This window comes from Saccopteryx leptura, chromosome 1 (genome assembly GCF_036850995.1).
Source record: "Saccopteryx leptura isolate mSacLep1 chromosome 1, mSacLep1_pri_phased_curated, whole genome shotgun sequence".
NCBI lineage: Eukaryota > Metazoa > Chordata > Mammalia > Chiroptera > Emballonuridae > Saccopteryx > Saccopteryx leptura.
Genome location: NC_089503.1, coordinates 269,571,869 through 269,597,788, shown reverse-complemented (window position 1 = coordinate 269,597,788; position 25,920 = coordinate 269,571,869). Strand labels below are relative to the sequence as shown.

The window sequence follows — 25,920 nt, the reverse complement described above, 5'->3', positions numbered from 1 at the left end:
ACACATGACTTAAAAAAGGTAGCAACAGAGGAAAGAAGTATGGAACACAAACAAACAGAAACAAATGATAGAAAAACAAAAGAGAAGAATCAAACTAGATACAAAACTAACAGAAAGCAATTTATAAAATGGCAGTAGGGAACCCACAAGTGTCAATAATTACACTAAATGTAAATGGATTAAACTTACCAATAAAAAGACACAGAGTAGCAGAATGGATTAAAAAAGAAAATCCAACTATATGCTGCCTACAAGAAACACATCTAAGCAACAAGGATAAAAACAAATTCAAAATGAAAGGCTGGAAAACAATACTCCAAGCAAACAACACCCAAAAAAAAGCAGGTGTAGCAATACTCATATCTGATAATGCTGACTACAAGACAGAAAAAGTACTCAGAGACAAAAATGGTCACTTCATAATGATTAAGGGGACACTGAATCAAGAAGACATAACAATCCTTAATATATATGCACCAAACCAAGGAGCACCAAAATATATAAGACAGCTACTTATTGACCTTAAAACAAAAACTAACAAAAATACAATCATACTTGGAGACCTCAATACTCCGCTGACGGCTCTAGATCGGTCATCCAAACAGAGAATCAATAAAGATATATTGGCCTTAAACGAAATACTAGAACACCTGGATATGATAGACATCTACAGGACACTTCATCCCAAAGCGACAGAGTATACATTTTTCTCTAGTGTACATGGAACATTCTCAAGAATTGACCATATGTTGGGCCACAAAGACAATATCAGCAAATTTAGAAAAATTGAAATTGTACCAAGCATATTTTCTGATCATAAAGCCTTGAAACTAGAATTCAACTGCAAAAAAGAGGGGAAAAAACCCACAAAAATGTGGAAACTAAACAACATACTTCTAAAAAATGAGTGGGTCAAAGAAGAAATAAGCGCAGAGATCAAAAGATACATACAGACAAATGAAAATGAAAATACGACATATCAGAATCTCTGGGATGCAGCAAAAGCAGTAATAAGAGGAAAGTTCATATCACTTCAGGCCTATATGAACAAACAAGAGAGAGCCGAAGTAAACCACTTAACTTCACACCTTAAGGAACTAGAAAAAGAAGAACAAAGACAACCCAAAACCAGCCGAAGAAAAGAGATAATAAAAATCAGAGCAGAAATAAATGAAATAGAGAACAGAAAAACTATAGAAAAAATCAATAAAACAAGGAGCTGGTTCTTTGAAAAGATCAACAAAATTGACAAACCCTTGGCAAGACTCACCAAGGAAAAAAGGCACAGGACTCAAATAAATAAAATCCAAAATGAAAGAGGAGAGATCACCACAGACATCATAGATATACAAAGAATTATTGTAGAATACTATGAAAAATTATATGCCACCAAATACAACAATCTAGAAGAAATGGATAAATTCCTAGAACAATACAACCTTCCTAGACTGAGTCATGAAGAAGCAGAAAGCCTAAACAGACCAATCAGCAGGGAGGAAATAGAAAAAACTATTAAAAACCTCCCCAAAAATAAAAGTCCAGGCCCAGACGGTTATACTAGTGAATTCTATCAAACATTCAAAGAAGACTTGGTTCCTATTCTACTCAAAGTCTTCCAAAAAATTGAAGAAGAAGCAATACTTCCAAACACATTTTATGAGGCCAACATAACCCTCATACCAAAACCTGGCAAGGATGGCACAAAGAAAGAAAACTACAGACCAATATCTCTAATGAATACAGATGCTAAAATTCTAAACAAAATACTGGCAAACCGAATACAACAACATATTAAAAAAATAATACATCATGATCAAGTGGGATTCATCCCAGAATCTCAAGGATGGTTCAACATACGCAAAACAGTTAACGTAATACACCATATCAACAAAACAAAGAACAAAAACCACATGATCTTATCAATAGATGCAGAAAAGGCTTTTGATAAAATACAACACAATTTTATGTTTAAGACTCTCAACAAAATGGGTATAGAAGGAAAATATCTCAACATGATAAAGGCCATATATGATAAACCATCAGCCAACATCATTTTAAACGGCATAAAACTGAGGACTTTCTACCTTAAATCAGGAACAAGACAGGGTTGTCCACTCTCTCCACTCTTATTTAACGTGGTGCTAGAAGTTCTGGCCAGAGCAATCAGACAAGACAAAGAAATAAAAGGCATCCATATTGGAAAAGAAGAAGTAAAGGTATCACTTTTTGCTGATGATATGATCCTATACATCGAAAACCCGAAGGACTCCACAAAAAGATTATTAGAAACAATAAACCAATACAGTAAGGTCGCAGGATACAAAATTAACATACAGAAGTCCATAGCCTTTCTCTATGCCAACAATGAAATATTAGAAAACGAACTCAAAAAAATAATCCCCTTCACGATTGCAACAAAAAAAATAAAATACCTAGGAATAAACATAACAAAGAATGTAAAGGACCTATATAATGAAAATTACAAAGCATTGTTAAGGGAAATCGAAAAAGATACAATGAGATGGAAAAATATTCCTTGTTCTTGGATAGGAAGAATAAATATAATCAAAATGGCCATATTACCCAAAGCAATATACAAATTTAATGCAATGCCCATCAAAATCCCTATGAGATTTTTTAAAGAAATGGAACAAAAAATCATCAGATTTATATGGAACTATAAAAAACCCCGAATAGCCAAAACAATCCTAAGGAAAAAGAATGAAGCTGGGGGCATTACAATACCTGACTTTAAACTATATTATTGGGCCACAATAATCAAAACAGCATGGTATTGGCAGAAAAATAGACACTCAGACCAATGGAACAGAATAGAAAGCCCAGAAATAAAACCACATATATATGGTCAAATAATCTTTGATAAAGGGGCCAACAACACACAATGGAGAAAAGAAAGCCTCTTCAACAAATGGTGTTGGGAAAACTGGAAAGCCACATGCAAAAGAATGAAACTCGACTACAGCCTGTCCCCGTGTACTAAAATTAATTCAAAATGGATCAAAGACCTAAATATAAGACCTGAAACAATAAAGTACATAGAAGAAGACATAGGTACTAAACTCATGGACCTGGGTTTTAAAGAACATTTTATGAACTTGACTCCAATGGCAAGAGAAGTGAAGGCAAAGATAAATGAATGGGACTACATCAGAATAAAAAGTTTTTGCTCAGCAAGAGAAACTGATATAAAAATAAACAGACAGCCAACTAAATGGGAAATGATATTTTCAAACAACAGCTCAGATAAGGGCCTAATTTCCAAAATTTACAAAGAACTCATAAAACTCAACAACAAACAAACAATCCAATAAAAAAATGGGAAGAAGACATGAATAGACACTTCTCCCAGGAAGAGATACAAATGGCCAACAGATATATGAAAAGATGCTCAGCTTCATTAGTTATTAGGGAAATGCAAATCAAAACTACAATGAGATACCACCTCACCCCTGTTAGATTAGCTATTATCAACAAGACGGGTAATAGCAAATGTTGGAGAGGCTGTGGAGAAAGAGGAACCCTCATTTACTGTTGGTGGGACTGTAAAGTAGTACAACCATTATGGAGGAAAGTATGGTGGTTCCTCAAAAAACTGCACTACCTTATGACCCAGCAATCCCTCTACTGGGTATATACCCCAAAACCTCAGAAACATTGATACGTGAAGACACATGTAGCCCCATGTTCATTGCAGCACTGTTCACAGTGGCCAAGACATGGAAACAACCAAAAAGCCCTTCAATAGAAGACTGGATAAAGAAGATGTGGCACATATACACTATGGAATACTACTCAGCCATAAGAAATGATGACATCAGATCATTTACAGCAAAATGGTGGGATCTTGATAACATTATAAGGAGTGAAATAAGTAAATCAGAAAAAAACAAGAACTACATGATTCCATACATTGGTGGAACATAAAAATGAGACTAAGAGACATGGACAAGTGTGTGGTGGTTACCAGGGGTCGGGGGAGGGAGGACAGGGGGAGAGTTAGGGGGAGGGGGAGGGGCACAGAGAACTAGATAGAGGGTGGCGAAGGACAATATGACTTTGGGCGAGGGGTATGCAACATAATTTAATGACAAGGTAACCTAGACATGTTTTCTTTGAACATATGTACCCTGATTTATTAATGTCATCCCATTACCATTAATAAAAATTTATTTAAAAAAAAAAAAAAGAAGATATGCATTCTTATGTTTACTGCAGCATTGTTTACAATAGCCAAAATCTGGAAACAGCCCAAATGTTCGTCAGTGGATGAGTGAATTAAAAAACAGTGGTACATATACACAACGGAATACTATGCGGCCATGAAAAAGAAGAAAATCTTTTCTTTTTTTGTGGCAGAGACAGAGAGAGTCAGAGAGAGTCAGAAAGAGAGACAGATAGGGACAGACAGACAGGAAGGGAGAGAGATGAGAAACATTAATTCTTTGTGTGGTTCTTCAGTTGTTCATTGATTGATTTCTTATATGTGCCTTGACCGGGGTGCTACAGTAAACTGAGTGACCCCTTGCTCAAGCCAGCAACCTTGGGCTCCAGCTGGTGAGCCTTGCTCAAACCAGATGAGCCTGCTCTCAAGCTGGCAACCTTGGGGTCTCGAACCTGGGTCCTCCACATCCCAGTCCGACGCTCTATCCTCTGCGCCGCTGCCTTGTCAGGCAAGAAGGAAATCTTACCTTTTGTAACAGCATGGATGGTCTTGGAGATTATTATGCTTAGTAAAATAAGTCAGGCAGAGAAAGACAAATATCATATTATCTCACTTACATGTGGAATCTAATGAACAAAGTGAACTGAGGAACGGAATAGAGGCAGAGGTGGGGTCACAGGGAGTAGAGGGACAGCTGTCAGAGGGAAGGAGGATGAGGGGATGGGATCAGAGAAGGTGAAGGGATTAGTGAAACTATATATACATAACACATAGATACAGATAACAGGACAGCAAATCCCAGAGGGAAGGGGAGAGGGAGGGGGGCTAAAGGGGTGTAATGGGGGAGACGAGGGTGGGAGGTGAGGGAGTTATATTGAGTGGGACACTTGAATCCATGTTAACACAATAAATTAAAATTAATAAAAATTAGAAAAAAGAAAAATCCTCACACATAACATGGAATAAAATTTTCATAGGTGAAGAGATTTTAAATATGACACCAAATGTGTGATTGATAAATGGAAAAATTGTTTGCTGTGTGATTTTGTTAAAATGGTGAAAATTCAATCTATGATATGGGGGAAAATATTCCTCAACTACATACATGTCTGATAGAAGACTTATACCTAGAATATACAAGGTAGTCTCTAACTAAAAAAAAAAAAAAAAAAAAAAAAGCCAATTAGAAAATAGGCAAAGTACAAGATACACTGAAAAAATTATGCTGATAAAAGATGAAAAATTGTTTATCATCAATAGCTATTAAGTAAATCCAAATTAAAACCACAATGAGACATCATTGCACATCTGTCAGAATGCCTAAAAAAAAAAATTAGTGATAACACCAAATGCTCATAAAGTTGCCGAGAAACTGGATTGCTCATATGTTGCTGGTGGATAAATAAATAAGTCCAGCCACACTGGAAAGGATATATCAGTTTCTTACAAAATTAGACATGCATTTACTATACAACTCAGCAATTACATTTCTGGGTATTTATTCGGGAGAAGTGCAATTCTAATGCTCATACAAAAGCCCGTGTATAAAGTGTTCATAGCAGCTTTGTTCATAATAGCCTCCAACTGGGAACAACCCAGATGTCCTTGGATAGGTGACTGATCAGAGAAACTGGTAAATCAATACTATGAAATACCATTTGACAATAAAAGAAACAGACTATTGATACACACCACCACTTGGATGAATCTGCAGAGAATTATGCGGAATGAAAAAAAGCTAATTCTGAAAGGTTACATACTGTATAATTCTATTTGTATAAAATAGTTGAATTGACAAAAACATAGAAACATAGAACAGATTAGTGATTGTCAGGACATAAGGGGTGTGATGGTGCTGTGAGGAACCAGGTGTGGCCTGTAAAAAATTAATATAAATATAAACACAGCCACTTCACAGCAGAGCCAGAGCTGCCACCCCACAAGAACTACCTTGCAGGTCTTGGGCCTCAAACCTTTGGAATGTTGCCTGACCAGGCAGTGGTGCAGTGGATAGAGTGTTGGCCTGGTAAACTGAGGACCCAGGATTGAAACTTCAAGGTTGCTGGCTTGAGTGAGGGCTTGCCAGCTTGAGAATGGGGTCGCAGGATCATAGATATGACCCTGTGGTCTCTGACTTGAGCCTAAAGGTCACTAACTTAAAGCCCAAGGTTGCTGGCTTGAGCAAGGGGTCACTGGCTCGGCTGGAGCCTCCTGGTCAAGGCACAAATGAGAAGCAATCAATGAACTAAAGTGCCGCAACAAAAAATTGATGCTTCTCACCTCTCTCCCTTCCTGACTGTCTGTTCCTACTGTCTGTCTCTCTAAAACACACACACACACACACACACACACACACACACACCCCTTTGGGATGTTAAAACTTGGCAAGAATAACCTTGGGGCAGGGCCTAAGCAACACTGTGTTTTCAAAGAACCGATGACAACAATAACCAGAAAGCACTCCTTATGACTACTGGATTGAAATTAACATTGTTTGGAATTAGCTCCCTATATTATGTTATCTGCACCAAAAGGAATCCCTTTCTTCTATGATGTAATTATCCCCTTCCATTTCTCATAAATACTCATTGCCTTCACCTCCCAATTGAAACATTGTTTGGGTTCCTGCCTGAATTAGTGCTTCCTAAAGAGCTATAATGTTCTGATTTTAAAAAGGCGAAAGATTTATACGATATGAAGAGAAACAAGAGTATGCGATGTTCTGATTTTAAATAAATGCTTGTGGCTTCTCACTTTGGCCTTTCATTTTTAGGTTCCGAGGCCATGAAGGGCAACATAAAGTATTCTTGGGATGGAAGTATTTTGTGTCTTGTGAGTATGGATGTCAACATGCTATTGCAAAGTGTGACCATTGGTGGACACTGGGATCTGTTTCTTCATTCTCACAGCTGCGTTGCATCTACAACGATCTCAAAATGCAGTTGTTATTTTAAAATACATCCCATGTAGCAGGTGCAGTGAGAATGCCTTTGTCATAAGATTGTAACCATTTTGAGATGATGGGCTTTCTTTAGAATATTTCATGAATGAGAACCCTTATACATCTGCTGCTGGTCATTATTCTGATTTTCACAGAGAGCTCATTCTCAACAGACATGTAGGGATGGTACTGAGTGGAATCCATGAGCGGACCGCCATCATGTCTTCCTAATTCTCTGAACTTTGTATTTGGGATTCCTTTGGTAATGTTGTGAGCTGTACAGTGGTTGAGCTGGTGTCTCGTGGCTCTAAACTCACACAGGTATCTGTCAGCTCTGTTTTTTTAAAAAAATAATTAATTAATTAAGTAATTAATTTTAATGGGGCGACATTGATAAATCAGGGTACATATGTTCAGAGAAAACATCTCCAGATTATTTTGACATTTGATTATGTTGCATACCCCTCACCTAAAGTCAAATTGTCTTCCATCATCTTCTATCTGGTTTTCTTTGTGCCCCTCCCCCCCCCACCCCCTACCTCTTCTCCTCCCCCCCCCATTCCCATCACATTCTTGTCTATGTCTCTGAGTCTCATTTTTACGTCCCATCTATGTATGTAATCATATAGTTCTTAGTTTTTGACGCACTGCTGGGAGTATGCAGGCCCTGTTTATGCTTTGCATGCAGATTGCTAATTAAGCTTGGCCACCTCGGTGGCTCAGACAGGTAGGCTGCAGGCTGATGCTGGGAAGCACACCAGTGCTTTCTTTTTCATTTCTGTTTGTTTTCTGTTCTTGCTCATTTGATCCTGACAATGTTTTTTCATCCTGCTGTGGCTGATGACTGGGTCAACAGCAATGAATCAGGCTGAGTTAGAATTCTGCATAACCAGTGTTCCCTGGGGGACAGCAGAACCCCAACCCCTAGCAATGCCCCCATCGCAGAAGCAAGAAGTCTAAGTGTTTTTCCTGGGGCCACTCCTCTAGGCCACCAGTTTTAACAACTCCAGCAGGAAGGTTATAGCTGCTTCCATGTGCCTTGCCCTCCTTCAAGAGCTAGTTAACAATGCCTTGTAATACATTCTTTTTTGAAATAATGGGAGTGTTGTGTGTTTCCTGCTGGCAGCCTGACTGGAGTGATGTGACACTTGCCTTTAAATTTAAGAAAACATCGCAGTGCACTTCATTTTATCTTTGCTGGGTCCACTGTCTGGACGACCAGCTGTTGGCCTCTAGCATCAGTGTTCTTAGATGAGAGTCCCACATGCATGAAAGCCACCCCTTAGTGCTGTGAGTGATTTACCAGCAAAACAACTGCTGTCTCTGAGGCTGAGTCCCCACTGTTGTGGTTAACCCATAAGTAATGGAACTAGAGCCCAAATTGATTAGGAATTTGGAGAGCTTTTATTCTCCAGCCGGTGGTCTGTCCGCTGTGCAGGGAAGCAATGAACAGCAAAGAACTCATGGGGAGGGGGGTACATATAGACAAAACCACAAGGTTACAGTTACTTCAGCACGTTTGTACAATATCTTTGCAAAAGCACACACTGTTCGAAGATACTATACCGCCTTCCTGCAATATCTGCAGGGCTGTCGCACAAGGAACGCATCCTGCCTCTGTTAGTAAGATTAGCAATGCTGAGGCCAAGAGAATTTTCTACTTTAGCTGTAGCTATAAGCTAAATTGGGTCAGGGGTCCTCCCCAGCATGGGCTGGCACGCCAGCACATTCCCCACTGGTTTTATAGGGGAAACAAATCATTGTTTCCTTATCGGTATGAACGGGCTGATAATGTGCCCCTAATACTAGAAACTTTATGGCTTGAATTCTTTTTCGTACATACTGTAAAATACGCGGACCAATGTTGGCCTCTACTGTAAGTAAAATGAGGGGTCCAGTTAGAGCAGTAAGTAACATAGTGAGTTAAGGGGATGAAGAGAATAAATTCTTATACTAATTTCTTTCTGCCTTGTGTTTTTCTTCTCTGTACAAACCTCCTACAACCTGTACAAACCTTCTGCAACTTATATAAACCTTTAAGTTTTATAAACTTTCTTAACTATTCAGAAATAACTGATTTTTATAAAAACTTACTTTCTTCCTTTTTCGTTTAAGAGTATTTCTATATCTTATACCTTGTAGCTTCCCTTCTAGCAAAGGGACTTATGTCTCCTTTCTGTATGACTCCTAGCAGTATCAACTCTTAAGACAACTTGCTCTGGCTTTCCTTTGACCTCAGTTTCCTTCACTCTCTAAGTCTAATTAAAAGGAGGTCCTCAGTGAGTTTCTTCAGGAATTAGCCATGCGTAGACCAGCCAGCTTCTGGTCTGTGGCTGGAGCAGGGCATGCTGTCCTTCTTAGGGTCAATTTACAGGGATTGGAGGGGTCAGTCTCCGCTGTCTACGAGGGTGTCTTTGCTGGGACTGCAGGCTTCAACTGGCTGTGGTGGACCCATCTATGTGGAAGTCAGTCCTTGTGTGGTGTACTTCTTTACCTAGACTGAGTCTACAGGCTGGAAGGGATGTACTAGATCCCCTGGCAGTGCTGGAGGTGCCTCTCAGTCTTTTGAACAGTCTGCTGAGTAATCTGTAGACCCTGTAAGTACTTAAGGAAGAAATGGTTACTTAACATAGCTTTTATTTCTTCTCCGAGTTTTGGTAGGAAGGGAGGGGGGTCTTCCAAACAATATCTTAAAAGGAGTGAATTCTTCCCTGTAGGGGGTGTATTTTGCCCTAAGGAGAGCTAAGGGAAGTAAGGTGGGCTACTTTTTACCGGTTTTAAAACAAATTTGGTTAAAGTTTCCTTTAGGATCCGATTCATGCATTCTACCTGCCCTGAACTTTGGGGCCTGTAGGCATAATGTAATTTGCAATTAATATGGAGTGCCTTTCCTACCTGTCAATTATTTTAGTAAAATCTATTTGGGCACAGATTAAACACTCGGACATTTTGCCTTCTATAATAGATTCTAAGTCTGTCTTTTCAAATTGGTTGCAAAAAACCTTTGCCAACAAGGGTTCTAGTAAAGTTAATAAAATTTCCTAAAAACCCACTGGTTTTAGGGCTACCTTATTGGTAGTATCATCAGCTGTTTGGTTTTTCTCGAGTTTCTATGGAGTCCTTCCTTTTTGGTGCTCTGGAGAGTGGATGAAGGCCACTATTTCAGGGGAGCAGTCTCCTATATTCTCCAGGGTGAGGGTTTGAACCTCACCTTTGTTAGTTCTTAAGTCTTCTCCTGATGGCCCCTCTTTGACTGTGCCTGTCTTAGGTTGTTCCTGCCTTCAGGAATCTTACCTGTCATTGACTAACTAGCCATCTTAGGGGCCAAACAGAGTTAGTTATAGTTATGGGAGTGAGGGAGGAGCAATGTCCCTTCCAAAATGTTTAGTTTGTTTTAGCAGCTGATGTTTCTACCTTTTTTTAAAAAAAACATAATATATTTTCTTTCTAATTTCTAGAGCTGAATGCTATATAAAGTCTAAGTTGACTGCCTTAGTATCTTCTGGCGCCTCTAGGTCTAGAGGTGTATAGACTCTGTAAGCTTTCTATAGTCTATAAAAGCTGCGGGGTTTTCCGAGAATCCTGATAACTACCTTAGACAAACTTATGGTTCTTTGTCTTTCTCGAGGTGGTCTCAGTTGTCCTAAGAGGGGCAGTGTATGTGCAGTACAGATTCTAACAGTCTTGTTAAGGTTTGAGGCTTCCCTGAGAAAAGGGGATTCTGAGCTTTCTAACTCTATTGGTCACTTGGAAAAAAGGATTTAAACTATTTCTTATATCTATGCCTCAAGTCCTAAAGATCTAGTTAAAAGTACTAACTGAAATGACTAATGTTTCATAAAATAAAGCTTATACTCTACTTAATTATAACCCTTTTATAGTCTAAGAAAACATACCTATTTATGCTGTAACTTTATGTATCCTAACAGATAATGTCTGAAAGCTCAAGAGAAACAGATTTCTGCTCATATCCTTTAGCTCGTTTAATCTGGGCACAAGACTGAAATGTTCCTTACTACTATAATTAGTCATCTATTTTCTATTTTCCCCTTTCTACCTATTATGTTGATAATTCTTCTGTTAAGCTAATTAATAGTAATATTTGTCACTCTGGGTTTGGTGACCTAACATTAAACAATTAATAATTACTGAATCATTACATTAATAATTATTACATATACCCTAAAATTTAAATTAAGACTTCAACATTATAGGGCTATGAAATAGCAAATAAAAAGGAGAATTAACAAAAACTCTTGAAATAACATATACATTTCTAACATAGAAAATGTTTTTTCTACAGTAACAGATCCTTGGTACAAAAAGGAAGTCTTTGTATTTGGCAGACTATACAATTCTATACTGTATGCCTTAACATTAGTACAAACTTAGTATAATTCACAATAAGAGGATTATAAACTAGTATCCCTAATGAACTACTACTGATTTATTGAGAAAAATAAGGAATGGTTAAAATGCACTCACTATTTCGTGGCTACCCAGCTGGCAAAGAGATGCTAATCCTCTTCTTGACCTACAGTGCTTTATAACATTAAGTCGATAAAGAGGTTGGGGTAGCAAACTCAAAGAACACAAATTTTATAAACTCATTTTCCTAACAGTGGGGTATTCTAGTTTATATAAGGTCCTCAATTTCCTCAGGGACATAGTAACCCTGTAATTCCCTGAGGACCCTTTCTTACAACTCTTGACAATTATAGCCAACGCTGTTGGTTTAGGAGGGACAGTATTTCCTAAATCTTCTCCTTGGGTCTGGCTCCAGGTAGGAGACAGGGATTCCCTGGAGCCAAAGCAGAGGAGGGAGGGGGGTTGTAGCAAGGTGGTAGTAGCCTGCCTCTCACTTACTGCACTGTTATCTTTTGCCTGACTAAGCAGTGGCACAGCCCTTGAGTTAAGAAAGAGGTTTCTTTGTTATATAATATAAGGGAATCCGTTAGGGGCCTGGGATTCCTGGTGCCCGAGTTGGAGGGGCAGGTGCCTGGAGCTGTGAGGGGAGCATGCCGCTTCTATTTTTTCCTTTTCTCTGCCGCTTCTCATGCAGCCAAGCTGCAGCTTGGCTGCCTTTCCTTACTCCTGCTGTCTCTGCTGCCATACTCGGCTGCATCCTGGCTATGCCACCCGCTTGTGGGTAGGTGCCTGATGGTAGTATGCTAGACTGCCTGTGCTTTCTCTGGATCTAGCAATCCTTGATTTGGCCATTCTGCTCTAAAGTTGGCTATTTTAATTTACAGAGAGTTTTTGATGTATCTTCTTAATATTAATTCCTACCTTGTATTTTCTAAATGGGTAAAAACTTCTTTGGGTCAGTAGGTGGATATCTGAATATCTGAGAGTAGTTTCTACTCTATACTTGCTCTAGCACTATCTTAGGTTTTTAGTTAGTTCTTATAATTTGTGGGCTTGTTTATGAATTTCCCTTTACTTTTGCCCTCTGGTTTTACGCCAGAAATTTCCAACTGAAATTGCCTCTTCAAGGCTAAGTACCTCACACAAGAGGAAAGATAGGAGCTAATAAACAAAGCACTTTCCTCAAGGGAAAAGTTGGACAGACAGCCTTAAAACTAGAGGCCTTGGATCTAAGAAAAGAGATCTTAATGGGTCCAGGGAAGGTGGCTTCAAACTAGAAAATGTAATGAGAGATTTCTCTGACGAACAAAGAGAAACTTCAGAACAGACAAATTACTATGTACATTTACACTTGACTTTTAGGCACAGTTCAACAGACAAAGGAAGGGGGTTCCCTGTCAGGGGCCTCTCAGGTGCTCTCCTGGCCACGTCTCTAGCGGGAGCTACAAACTGGAAACTGAAACTCAGGTGCAGGCACCAGAGATCGATCCCTACTTACACACTAATCACTCAGGGGTTCTCAGATAGAAATAATAAAAGCAAAGAATGAGATCTTGACATAAACAGATGAACAAACAGCACAGAGGTGTTCTAGGAAGCCTGAGAGAGGACTTAATTCTCTACTAATGTCTTGGTCCTGGAGAGCCTCAAATTGACTAGTTACAAAGAGAAAAGCTAGAATTCAGTAAAGCAAAAGATTTGCCTTACTTACCTCCGGAGGTCAGAATTTACACTCCTTAATTTTGTTGAGTCTGGGGGCTGGGGGTGTCTTCCAGGAAGTTATCCAAGACCCACAGGAAAATTGGAGCCCTGGAATGTCTCGGGAGGTGCCCCTCCTAGAGATCTAGTGGGGTCAGGCAACCCTCCAGAGAGGCTGACCAGTCCGGGTGTCTAGGACACCTGAAGATGACTGATTGAACCTGATAAGCAAGAGAATATTAGTAGATCCCTTGGAAGGCCAGTTCCCTAGGGGGGCACTGGCCACTCTAACTCACACAGAGTGTGTAGTCTCCCGGAGCTAACAGTAGCTCCATAGTTCGCAGCTCCTTTCTTGAAGTCCTGAAAATTATTCAAAAAACATTGAAGTGGCATACCCTTAGCACAAGAAGCAAACTGACCCATATTGACGGACTTGACAAGGTCTAGACTGAGGAAGACAACTAGACAAACACTCCACCAAGAACGTATAGACAGACAAAAAACAAACCAGACAAAACCAAACCTGGAACCCAACTGGCCAACAAACTGAACCTGATCTCAAACCTGAGATTGCTGGCCACCAAACCTGAGATCACTGGCCACTGTCGTGTGCCAGGATCTGGTCGTGGAGGTTAGGCTGTGTCCAGCCCTACCGCTGACCCCCCTGGGGGTGCCCCTACTTGTCCCGACCCAGTTGTTTACCGGCAAGATCTGAGGAATGTCTCTCAGAGATCTCCCCCTAGGCAGGTGCTCCTCTGGTTCCTTGGTGCCTGAGGCTGAGGAACATCTCTCAGAGATCTCCCCCTAGGCAGAGTACCTGAAGGCCTAAATGGGCCTGATTACCAGAAAAGTCTGGCAAATCCCCGACGAGCCCCCAAATGTTGTGGTTAACCTGTAAGTAACAGAACTAGAGCCCAAATTGATTAGGAATTTGGAGAGCTGCTCAGGGGGAGAGGGGTATATATAGACAAAACCATAAGGTTACAGTTACTTCAGCACGTTTGTGCAATATTTTTGCAAAAGTACACACTGTTCTAAGATAATAAACTGCCTTCCTGCAATATCTGCAGGGCTGATGCACAAGAAACACATCCTGCTTCTGTTGGTAAGACTAGGAATGCTGAGGCTGTGAGAATTTTTTACTTTAGCTGTAGCTATAAGCTAAATTGGGTCAGGGGTCATCCCCAGAATGGGCTGGCACGTCAGTGCACCCACTCCATCCTCACTGGCCAGTCTGACTTTCCTAAGAGCCTCCTGAGATACCCTCCTCACAATCTTGTTTCTTAAGGTGAAGCAGATGAGGGGTTGAGAATGGATGTCATCACGGTGTAGAAAAGGGTCAGAAACTTTCCTGCCCTCTGGGAAGATGGGCTTGGGCTGGGTTTAGCCACCAGTGATGCTGTAGTAGAAGAGGAGCTCAATGGCCAGGTGAGAGGAACAGGTTTTGAAGCCTTGCTCCTCCCCTCTGGGGACTGCATGGCCAGCACTGCCCCATGATGTGTCCTTGGAGACAAGGATGAGCACAAACCACCCCACTGGAAAGATCATGTTGACCACTGAGATCTGGGGCTTTATGACCCTTGTGTCCCCATAGGTCAGGTGGGTCAGAGCAGAGACCCTGAAAACTTGTCCACCTAGTAGTGATGGCAACGGGGAAGCTTCATGGTGGTAGACAATTGCACCAAGGTGCCAAACATCCTATTTACCCATACCAGGAAGAGCAGTCTGACACAAGTGCAGGTGCATGATGACCATAGTATCAGAATGTAGTGGAATAACCCATTGCATGGCCTTGGATGGGAACACAGCCAACAAGAAATGAATGTTTTGCCAAGAAAGTTGTTTTGTGACTTGAAGGCAGGTCACTGAAACAGGTCTATGTGACTGAAGGCAGTTGCTGGGCTTTTCTCAGTAAAACATTCTCATAAGAATTCTGTAATTTCCAAGGTTATCCATTAAGATAAGGAGAGGAATGTTGTGGGATCCATAGAAGCAATAGCAATTAATGCCTTCTGATATTATGTTGTTACTAAGCTATCTTGCAGGTGCACTCTATGTATCTTTAAGTAAAAGTTACTCTTGATGTTATGCCAATTTCTCAGTAAACAAACTTTTTGAAGTCTTGTGAATAAAATTAGGACACTGCATGAACTCGGGGCCATTTGTCTGAGCAAACGGTGGTCCTTTGCTAGTCCTTGATGATTTCGTCTGCTGATCTCTCTCTCTGCGCCCCTGACTCACAACAACATCAGAGTCAGTACATGTCCACACAGTGCTGAAAGGTGGTGACCAGCAGCAGCTCTCAGTCTTAGGAAAATATAGAGCTGGACTGCACATCTCAGGTGGCTGATGATCTTGTGCATTTCCAGAGGTTGACAAGCATCTGAGCAGGTGCTAGTGAAGCAGAAGTCTAGGAGCGGGAGGTAGCTGAAGAAGAAGCTCATGGATGTGTACAAGGGGTGGCTCAGGTGGAACACCAAGATGATGATGGTGTTCCTTACCAGGGTGACCATGTAAAGGATGGATACAAACACAGACAGGGCCACTTCCAGCTTGGGGTTATCCAAGACCCTGAAAGAATAAAACCATGTGGAAGGGTGTAATTGGTGTGTCCATCCAGCACCCGCCAGGAATGGGAAGGGGCATTACATTGATTAGAGGAGGCAGAGAGGAGCAGTGTCTGGTTTTACCATAATCGCCTGTCCCATACTAATACTTTCTGCAATCTTTCTGGCCTTTCCTTCATGTTGCTCCCTTCTTGGGCATTCTGTTCATTTCTTTAGACTTTTGGGCTTCCAAAAATGCAGAGAGCCTTTGACTAAGGGGAACACACATGCTGATCTTTAGCCCTTTGAGTAAGAAAGATGTGACTCATGTGCATGGGATTTTCAATTCCTTGAGTCAGGATGCATGTCGGCATCCTCCAAAGAGACATGCACAGTAGAGCACTCACTAAGCATTTATTGATTTGCAGCTTCAGTCTGACCATCTCCAGTTCTGACCATTGCTTTTCTCTCTGCAAAGCCAACACAACAGCATGAGCTGTTTCTGATACTTCTCAGCATAACCAATCATAAAGCCAATATACACTATTGTTCCATATTTGTGACTTTTCAGCTGACACCACGAGCCCCAAAAATTTTTGTGATGCATTTTTTTTATCAGTATTATTATTATTCAAGGAGGATTTTCTGTTTTCTTCATTTTTCCACTACCCTCCAGTCTGTGAGCAGTTTGGTGGGAGTTCCCTACTTGTAGCTACAGGAGCTACCACAGCATGGCGCCATGGAAATGCAGGGAAATGAAGGGCCATTTTCTGCCATGCTCTAGTAGGGACATGGCAGGGTGGGTTGACTTAACTTTCTTTCTGGTGACTTCCTCCCTCCTTTTCCTGTATTCCCTGACTCCTTGGCAATATTTCCCAGGATCTCAGTGCTCTATGTTTCCCTGTGGTCCCAGGTTTCTGTGTCTCAGTTTAGTAGTGACATTGGTAAATGCCCTGCATTACTGACAGAAGCAGCCTTCAATGGCATGGTCATGAGCTATGAGTGGCAGTCCTAATTTTGCTTCTAAAAAGGTACTCAGTCACCACCTAATTGCTCCATGAACAAACTATATTTTGTTCATCATCATGTATTTATCTGAAACATATTTATTCTGCCTGTAGTCTCTAACTTTCTACATTTTTTTAAGTGAGAGGAGGGGAGAGACAGACTCTTACATACAGCCCAGTTGGGATCCATCCAGCACCCCCCCTCTGGGGCCAATGCTTTGCCCATCTGGGGCCATGCTTGCAACCAACTGAGGGGGAGGCTCCATGGAGCCCTCCTCAATGCCCAGGGCTTATATGCTTGAGTCGATTGAGCTATTGTTGCAGGAGGAGAAGATTGAGGTGGGGGGAAGGAGCAGAAGCAGATAGTCGCCTCTCCTGAGTGCCCTGATTGGGAATTGAACCCAGGACTTTCACACACTAGGTGGACGCTTTACCACTGAGCCAACTGACCAGGGCCACTTTATCTACATTTCTAAACAAAATGACTGTGGTCAGTTCCAAGCTTGTATTATGCTATAAGCCCTGGTCCTTTCACTCCAAGCTCAGGAACCATCATCTGTTACCTGTGTTGTGGAATATTTTCTATAATAACTTCTCTTCAATTAGACCATGTTCACTCCACCAATGGTGGACTTCTTAAACTCTTACTATTTCCACAGCTGTCTGACCTTTCTAAGCTTAGCTGCAGCCACTCACATCAACCTGCCCAACACTGGTTAGTACAAATCCTTGAGGACCCAAGGATTGATGGAAACTTCTGTGTTTTTCTTTTGTTCCTGCCAACATTCATGTATTTCCAGAGAACTCTCAAGTCAGCAGATGTGCACATGCTTACCAAACAGTATTCTCAATGTAATGACACAACTGGTGTTGAGAAGGCAGAGGGCTGTGTACCCAGACAGAGGTCACGGAGAGTGAGGGGCTAGGACAGACCCTGGGAAGGGACAGCGAGAGATGACGTCATTGCCTTTCCAGTCCTCAGCTGCTAGCTCTAGCAGTTTAGCGCCCTCTTTTTTCTCTCCATGAACACCCTCCATTGGCTGCATGAGGTGCTTGGTTTTTTAGAATTATCTGAACACTACAACAACAACAAAAAACATATGCCGATCTTAAAACCCATTATTTTGAATGTCCCTGAGCTCATTCTTGGTGAATTCATATAATTTCTACTATTTATTTTGATCAATGATTCAATGTAAAATAAACAACACATTAATGTGAGGATCATAGTGCTGTAGCAGCACAGTTCAATGGTCTCTCCTACGATGACCCAGCTTATTAGCAATGGAAATGTCCAAAACGATTACAAGAAAAGGGTTGGTTTGTAGAGGTTTTCTTCCTTCTCAGCCTCTAAAGCCATACAAAGATATGCAAATCAGGGACAGACTTTTCAAACAAAGACTGTCATTCTCATTGATTCCAACCTAGTCAGATCCAGGTTACCTGTTTTTTGGAAAGAAAGACCTTGCTTCTGTTCTTTGACTAAGTGCTCTGCCTTCAAGTTCCTAGGCCTTATATTTTTTCAGATAAAGTTGCTTCTTTTCTCCCCACCCCACCGGGCTGTATTGGAATAATTGATGTATAACATGGAGTAAGTTTCAGGTGTACAACGTATTGATCCGGTACACACACGTATTGCAAATTGAGGACCACCACAACCTTCGCTAACACCTCCATCATGTCACATAATTTCCATTTCTTTTTCTTTTTTTTTTTTTTTAATTAAGTGAGAAGTGAGGAGGCAGACAGACTCCCGCATGCACTCGGATTGGGATCCACCCGGCAAACCTCTTACAGCAGTGATCCCCGACCTTTTTTGGGCCACGGACCAGTTTAATGTCAGAAAATATTTTCACGGACCGGCCTTTAGGGTGGGACGGATAAATGCACAAAATAAAATTATGCGACCGGCGTAAAAACTGTGGTATTTTAAAATATAATTGTCGAACTTACGAGACAGGGTCAAGAGTGAGTCTTAGACGGATGTAACAGAAGGAATCTAGTCATTTTTAAATGACTAGATTTAAAATGAAAGATTTAACTACATTGTTCAGACTTAAATATAAATAAAACAGAAATAATGTAAGTTATTTATTCTTTCTCTGCAGACTGGTACCAAATGGCCCACGGATCAGTACCGGTCCGTGGCCTGGGGGTTGGGGACCACTGCCTTACATGGTGATGCTCTGCCCCTCTGGGCTGCGTGCCTCCCTGCCAGCCTCTTTGGCTCCACCTTGGTGGCCATTGCTGTGGGGCTACAGTGGGGACACTAACCAGAGCAACAGAGGCCCTGTGGTGGCCCCTGGAGTGTGGAGGGTCCTTGTGCAAGGTGGGCCAATGAGTTGGTGGTGACAGCACCAGGCTGTGTGTTAGGTCCTGGTGAAGCTCATCTTCCCACCACAAGTGTGTACCCTTTGACCACAGTCTCACATCGTGCCCACCCCCCCACCTGCCCTCCAGTCCACGGAAACCACATCTGGTATTGACGGTGCAGCTGTTTTGGATTCCATGTGTGAAGGATAGCACACAGTATTTGTCCTTCTTGGCCTGACATGTCATGGACACGATATCCCCAGCTCCCCTGTGCTGTTACAGATGGCAGGATTTCCTTCTTTCCCATGGATCAATACCACTCCATTGTTTTGAACTTGGTTTTCTCAGACTGCTTGAAACACTTCTTTTTTTTTTTTTAATAATTTTATTTTTTTAATGGGGTGACATCAATAAATCAGGATACATATATTCAAAGATAACAAGTCCAGGTTATCTTGTCATTCAATTATGTTGCATACCCATCACCCAAAGTCAGATTGTCCTCTGTCACCTTCTATCTTGTTTTCTTTGTGCCCCTCCCCCTCCCCCTTTCCCTCTCCCATTCCCCCCTCCCCCCCCGTAACCACCACACTCTTATCAATGTCTCTTAGTTTCACTTTTATGTCCCACCTACGTATGGAATAATGCAGTTCCTGGTTTTTTCTGATTTACTTATTTCGCTTCTTATCATGTTATCAAGATCCCACCATTTTGCTGTAAATGTTCCGATGTCATCATTTCTTATGGCTGAGTAGTATTCCATAGTGTATATGTGCCACATCTTCTTTATCCAGTCATCTATTGACGGGATTTATGGTTGTTTTCATGTCCTGGCCACTGTGAACAATGCTGCAATAAACATGGGGCTGCATGTGTCTTTACGTATCAATGTTTCTGAGTTTTTGGGGTATATACCCAGTAGAGGGATTGCTGGGTCATAAGGTAGTTCCATTTTCAGTTTTTTGAAGAACCACCATACTTTCTTCCATAATGGTTGTACTACTTTACATTCCCACCAACAGTGTATGAGGGTTCCTTTTTCTCCACAGCCTCTCCAACATTTGCTATTACCTGTCTTGCTAATAATGGCTAATCGAACAGGTGTGAGGTGGTATCTCATTGCCGTTTTGATTTGCATTTCTCTAATAGCTAAAGAAGATGAGCATCTTTTCATATATCTGTTGGCCATTTGGATTTCTTCCTGGGAGAAGTGTCTGTTCATATCCTCTTCCCATTTTTTTATTGGATTGTTTGTTTGTTTGTTGTTGAGTTTTATGAGTTCTTTGTATATTTTGGATATTAGGCCCTTATCTGAGCTGTTGTTTGAAAATATCGTTTCCCATTTAGTTGGCTTTCTGTTTATTTTGTTATCAGTTTTGAAACACTTCTGATTATTATTCTTATAATTATTATGCCTTGAATATATTCACTGCTCCCTTCAACCTCACCATTATAGCCTGTTCCAAAGGCGTCACTTGGGTTCCTGCTTTTTTCTCAGATGTATTTTATAGTGTTTCAGATCACTTCTGGTTGCAACTTGAGAAAGGGGTAAATGACTTACCTACAGGATATATGGTCATTAAAAGGGGACTGGGGTAAGAGACCTGATTTTATTAGCATGCTGGGGCACAGAATTGGAGACAAATGACAACTAGTGCCCTGAAAGGTCCTGCCTATTCCGAGAAGATTCAGCTGAGATGGAGAAGGGCCACTGGGACTGCTTCTCAGATGAAAATGAGCCGTTACATCTGAATACCTTCTGTGGCGGGTTCTCAGTCACCTCAGGACCTAACTGTGCCTTCTCTGAGCTATGAGAGATGGGTTTCCACTATCACAGCTTCCACCATAAAAGACTTCTGTGCTGTTTTTCTGAGGTGCTTACATTAGACTTTTTTGTTCATAAACCAATTCAGCAAGTAGAAATCTCAACAAATCCTACTGGCCTTCAGAATGTTCTCAATCTGGCTTCCATTTCATGCTCTCCTTTGGTCAGGGGTTTGGATTCAGAAAGTAATCTACTTCATTTTTGGAATTTTTTTCAAAGCTACATAAAATTTCTGGAGATTTTAATATATAGAGAAGAACATACATTTATCCTAAGTAATATAAGATTATGTTTCAGTCTCATGTTGTATATATTTATGAGTAAAAAAGATTGGGAGAGACCCATGGGAGAAAGAAGAAAAGTAGTAAGATTAGAAAAGGGAGAAGACTCAGGGATTTAGGAATTAAGTCATTTGACGCACATTTATGAATGCTGATTCTCTTTAAGGAATTCTTATAAACACATGGCCTCCTAGAATTAAATACTGTTGGGGAAGGTAGGATACTGTGGGCACTGTGATCACATAAGAGGGGAAATGTTTTGGACAGAAGATTTGGGGAAATCCTGAAATCTCTAAAAAGAATGTACAGTGTTTGGTGATTGGCTCTCTAAGTGAAAGTTCTCTGAGCACTTGACACACCTGCTGGGTGTTCTGGAACCATCGGGGAGTGGCACGTCCAGTCTTCATTTTCTGCAGAGGTCCCACGTTCTTGCCAGGAGTCTTCTCAGTGCTCCCATCATTCTTCAGGGTGTAGATGAAGGGGTTGAGGGTGGGCGTGATTATGGAATAGAAGAGGGAGATAAACTTACCCTGCTCTTGGAAGTAGCTGGAAGGCGGCTGCAGGTACATGTAGATGGCAGGAAGATAGAAGAGGGAGACCACCACCAGGTGGGAGGAGTAGGTCCCAAAGGCCTTGTGCGGTCCTGGGGAGGACCGGATCCTGAGCACTACACGGGCGATGGAGCCATAGGAGAGAAGGATGACAGTTAGGGGGACCAGCACGAAGAAAGCCACCAGCCCGGCCAGTGTGGTGTCATTCATGGCTGTGTCAGGCCATGACAGCTTGATCATAGTTGGAACCTCACAGAAGAAGTTGTTTAGCACCTGCCGCCCACAGAAAGGCAACTGTCCTGTCAAGACTACCTGAACGAGGGAGTTGCCAAAGCCACTCAGCCAGGCCACGACCACAAGCTGCTGACAGAGAGGGCGGTGCATGATAAGTTCATACCACAGGGGCTTGCAGATGGCTACATAGTGGTCCAGGGCCATGGCAGCTAAGACAATGCACTCAGTGCATCCCAACCAGTGGAAAATGGCATACTGAACTGTGCAGCTGCCATAGCTGATGGTTTATCAGTATCTGAGGAACCGTGGTGGTGGTATAGCTGAGGAAGATGTACATGGGGCTGTGGAGCTGGGGATCCAGCCAGGACACCAGGATAATGGCAATGTTCCCTAACATGGCAAGAACGTAGGACACCAGGAAGACCACAAAGAGGGGGGAGTTCCAGCCATGGCCTGCTGGAAACACCCAGGAGGATGAAGTTCCTGGGAGGATTCCCCAGAAAGCTCTGGTTGTCAGTTCTCATGCTGAGATATTTTCTGGAACCTGTGATGAATCAAGAACTTTGGGATGAATACAAGCTAAGGAAAGGAATCATGTTCCTCAGCCTGGGCCTGTGCTGCCCTCCACAGGCTTTACCCTGCCTTAGCGGAGCAGACATGCCAAGATGTGGGGGTCGGAACCAGGGGGCAGGGCAGCTGCGTGTGGGTCTTGCTCTTCCTCCTACTCTGTGATTTTTCCTATGCCATTTAATCTTTCTGGACTTCAGTTCCTGCGTCTGTAACAGTGGCAGAGAATACCTGCTTCAACTACAGAGTCTTTGGGATGATAAAGGGACATTACCTTTGTAAGCATAATGTATGGACAGTGTTCCTCCAATTTGATCAAAGTCTGCCACAGCTCCCAGCATCATTAGGATATTTGTCTTATCTCTACAAACTCACTGACGGAATTTACCACTTTCTTAGTCTTTCTTGGTTTGCAGTTTGGAGGTAGAGGTGGGAGGGAGGTGAGAGGGGGCGTAAAACGAGCATAAGGGCTTTGTAAGCAGCTGGGGGAGGTTATGACTATGAACACACCATACTCACGTCCTAAAGCTGACTTCTGGCTCCATGACCCTCTGTACCATGCTGGTGTCTTTCATCATGCTTCACCCCACACACAGACAGCCCTGTCACTCACTGTGGCAGCAAAGAGAGCACAACCCAACATCCTCTGAGTCTTTGGGGGAAGAGGAGCTAAATCATCCACCCCTGACTTGGTCATGGCACCTAATGTGACCCAAGAGATAAGATTAGAGCACAGGGAGAAAGATATTGATCTGGGAAGGAATAAGGCCCCTGGTGTGGGCTGGCTGAAGGATAACATTTATAAGGCAGTTTGGACATTTGAATTCCCTGTACAACTGATTTGCCAAGTAGCTACAATAGTTTTTTCTTGGAGTTGGAAAACACAGCAATTTGATTTCAGCCTCCTATAGTGTTCACAGGACCATACACCCTCAATTTCATGATGAGGATGATATTGTTCATGCAGTGTTGAAAATACATTGAATCCTGTCTGTGGGTCATTTGTAAAGAATTCATCTTTAGTTATTTTACTTGGTGCTTTATGCATAAAGGAAGTTCAAGGACATCTACTCAGGTTGGCTGCTGCAATAACAGCCCCATCCCCCAAGTTCTTGATTCTGAAGAGCTCTGGTACAATTTGAAAACACCTCAAATCTTGGCAGTTGAATGGGGAAAACAAGTGCCAATTGCCTTTCTTCCTCTGTGGTTTCAAAGCTACATACTATTTGCATAAAGTCCCCAATTTTCTTGTGGAGCACCCAATTATTGTACTCCTTTCCACTATTCTGTTAAAAATGCTTCTATGGTATGTCTTAGAGAATCTCATTTTTTATCTCTATTGACAGCTCAGCACCCTGGTGTTGATACAGTGAGCTGGGCAGGGCAAACTCAGGCTAGCCCACTTTTTAAGATTAAAAAAAAGTAATTGTGCTATGTCTCTTCAAGTTCTGATTCAAGATAATTTTCTCAGAGTCTAAACTGGACAAGAAAGGGAAAAACAGCAAGGAAAAGACAAAAAGGATGAAAGAATTAAAATAGAGGGGCAGATATAAATTATGAAGTGCTTAACATGAGCCAGGGGCTGTGATAACAACTTCATATGATATCTGACCTAGTGCTTTAATGACCCAGTAAAGTAGGTGTCTTTTACCCACAGTTTTACTGTTGATCAGAGTGGTGTGGAGAGGATAGCTTAGATCATCGACACAGCAGCCAGCAGCAAAGCCAAGACTGAAAGCTAAGTCTGGCTCTTAACCATTATTCTCTCCATCAGTTTGCTTTCTAAGAAGCCATTGGTAAATAACATTAGTGCAAATGACCGAGACAGAAGAGAATGTATGAAAATGGAGATTGTGTCACCAGCAGCAGAGAGGGTTCTTGTGAGTATAATTTCCCATTCACTGTGCCAGGTGTGTCTGGGTGCACGCACACACATGCACAGGACTGCACCTGATCTTGGCCTGACCATTCTGTCTCTGCATCCAGTCCTTCCCATGTGGAGTTAGTTCTGCTTCAGGTTTAGTCTCCACATTCCCTTGATCCTCTTTTGTCTTCCCACTCCCCAAATAGAGGTGTTTCCCAAGGTGTGGCCTTGCTTTTCTGGGTGAACATAGAAATTCCCAAGTAAACTGTAATAACCCTCAGCAGAATCTTTCCAGAGCTGAATTCCTAGCTGCCAATTCCTTACTGATGGCCAGCCCTCCTCCTGACATTGCTAACAGAGGCATTCCATGTTTAATCTGTCAGCCGTTCCTCCCCCAACAAGCACCCTCCTTCTCATTTCTGCTTGCCTTTGTTTGCATCAGTTATCCTGACTCAAAGTATTCAGGTAACCTGTAAAATGTTTTATTCCTCATTCATCACATCCCCTCAGTGACTGTGTCCTAGGCATGGCTGTCTATACCCTCGCCACAGCCATCCTTGGCAACCACAGCCATCTGGACCCTAGGAGCACGCTTACTGTCTTCCTGCAGGCAGCCCCTTTCCTATCCAACCCTTCACTCACCTTCACAATGAAGTCATATTTCTAAGACTCAGGTCTTATGAGCAAAGCTATCTAGGTCTTGCAGTTATCTAAAACATAAGAACCCATCTCCTTACACAGTCACATGCTGAGAGTAGTGCGTCCTCTCACTCAGATTCCCCAGCAGTTTCATCTGACCACTGTCACGTCCCTTGGGCTGTTTGAAGGGCTACCCTCACATCACTCCCAATGGCAGGCTGGGCTGTGCACACATGGATGAACCTGGGAAGTATGCATTGTCTGTGATACAGAACTCTTATGATCCATGCACACACATCATCACAATGCCTGACATATGACAGGCATATCATCAGCTCCAACAAACCAGAGAGAGAAACCTGGACATGACCTCCTTAGAGGGAAGAGGACACTGAGGCCGTGGGCTTTGATTGCCTAATAGCTGAAAAGACCTCTCTCTTTATCTAAAATTCAGCCTGAGTTTCCCATCCAGATGACAGGCGCATGCCTTGTATAACTGCCGGGCCCACAACTGGGCTACACTGCGGGAGGTGGGGTCCTGGGACATGGCTTACAGATGACGACACTTTCCTTTCATGGATGTTAATGGGCTCTTTCATCACCAAAAAAAAAAAAGAAAAAAGAAAAAAGTGCTTTCTTATGATTGTTGTGTACCTCCTGGTCTGAGGTCACACTTGTATGTGTGACATAGATGGAGTTCTGGTCAGAGTAAAACCAGAAGTGAACTGGTCCACGGAAGGGGTCTGAAAACACCATGGGCACTCTGCCCCATTCACTATATTCTGTTCATGCTCCCTGTGCTGGACTGTGCCCACCAGGCCCTTCCGCAGAGAATGCGCCTTCGTGCGCGGGTACCTGGGACCTCACTGCAGCTTCCTTCTCAAAGTGCCCTCACGAATTTTC

General features: G+C 42.0%; 2 protein-coding genes across 2 annotated transcripts; both read right to left on the bottom strand.

Moving 5' to 3' along the window:
* Positions 1–14,573: 14,573 nt before the first annotated feature.
* Positions 14,574–19,302, bottom strand: LOC136388327 (olfactory receptor 2H2-like). Its single transcript, XM_066360235.1, has 3 exons — positions 19,193–19,302; positions 15,452–15,761; positions 14,574–14,888 (listed from the first exon to the last, which is right to left on the bottom strand). The coding sequence occupies exons 1-3, from the start codon at positions 19,300–19,302 to the stop codon at positions 14,574–14,576; spliced, it is 735 nt and encodes a 244-aa protein (XP_066216332.1).
* A 2,263-nt stretch (positions 19,303–21,565) lies between these two features.
* OR2B11 (olfactory receptor family 2 subfamily B member 11) lies at positions 21,566–22,471 on the bottom strand. Its single transcript, XM_066361109.1, is given in 4 exon segments — positions 21,566–21,620; positions 21,622–22,230; positions 22,232–22,383; positions 22,385–22,471. Coding segments are annotated over 4 exon segments (903 nt in total).
* Between the last annotated feature and the right edge of the window lie 3,449 nt (positions 22,472–25,920).

Excerpts from the sequence above, each read along its gene's own strand:
- LOC136388327 (XM_066360235.1), bottom strand. The coding sequence starts at position 19,302 with ATGACATGTCAGGCCAAGAAGGACAAATACTGTGTGCTATCCTTCACA. Across the intron at positions 15,762-19,192 it reads TTCCGTGGACTGGAGGGCAG|GGTCTTGGATAACCCCAAGC; the intron begins GTGGGGGGGTGG and ends TTATTCTTTCAG. Across the intron at positions 14,889-15,451 it reads TTTCAGCACTGTGTGGACAT|GATGTTTGGCACCTTGGTGC; the intron begins GTACTGACTCTG and ends ATGGGTAAATAG.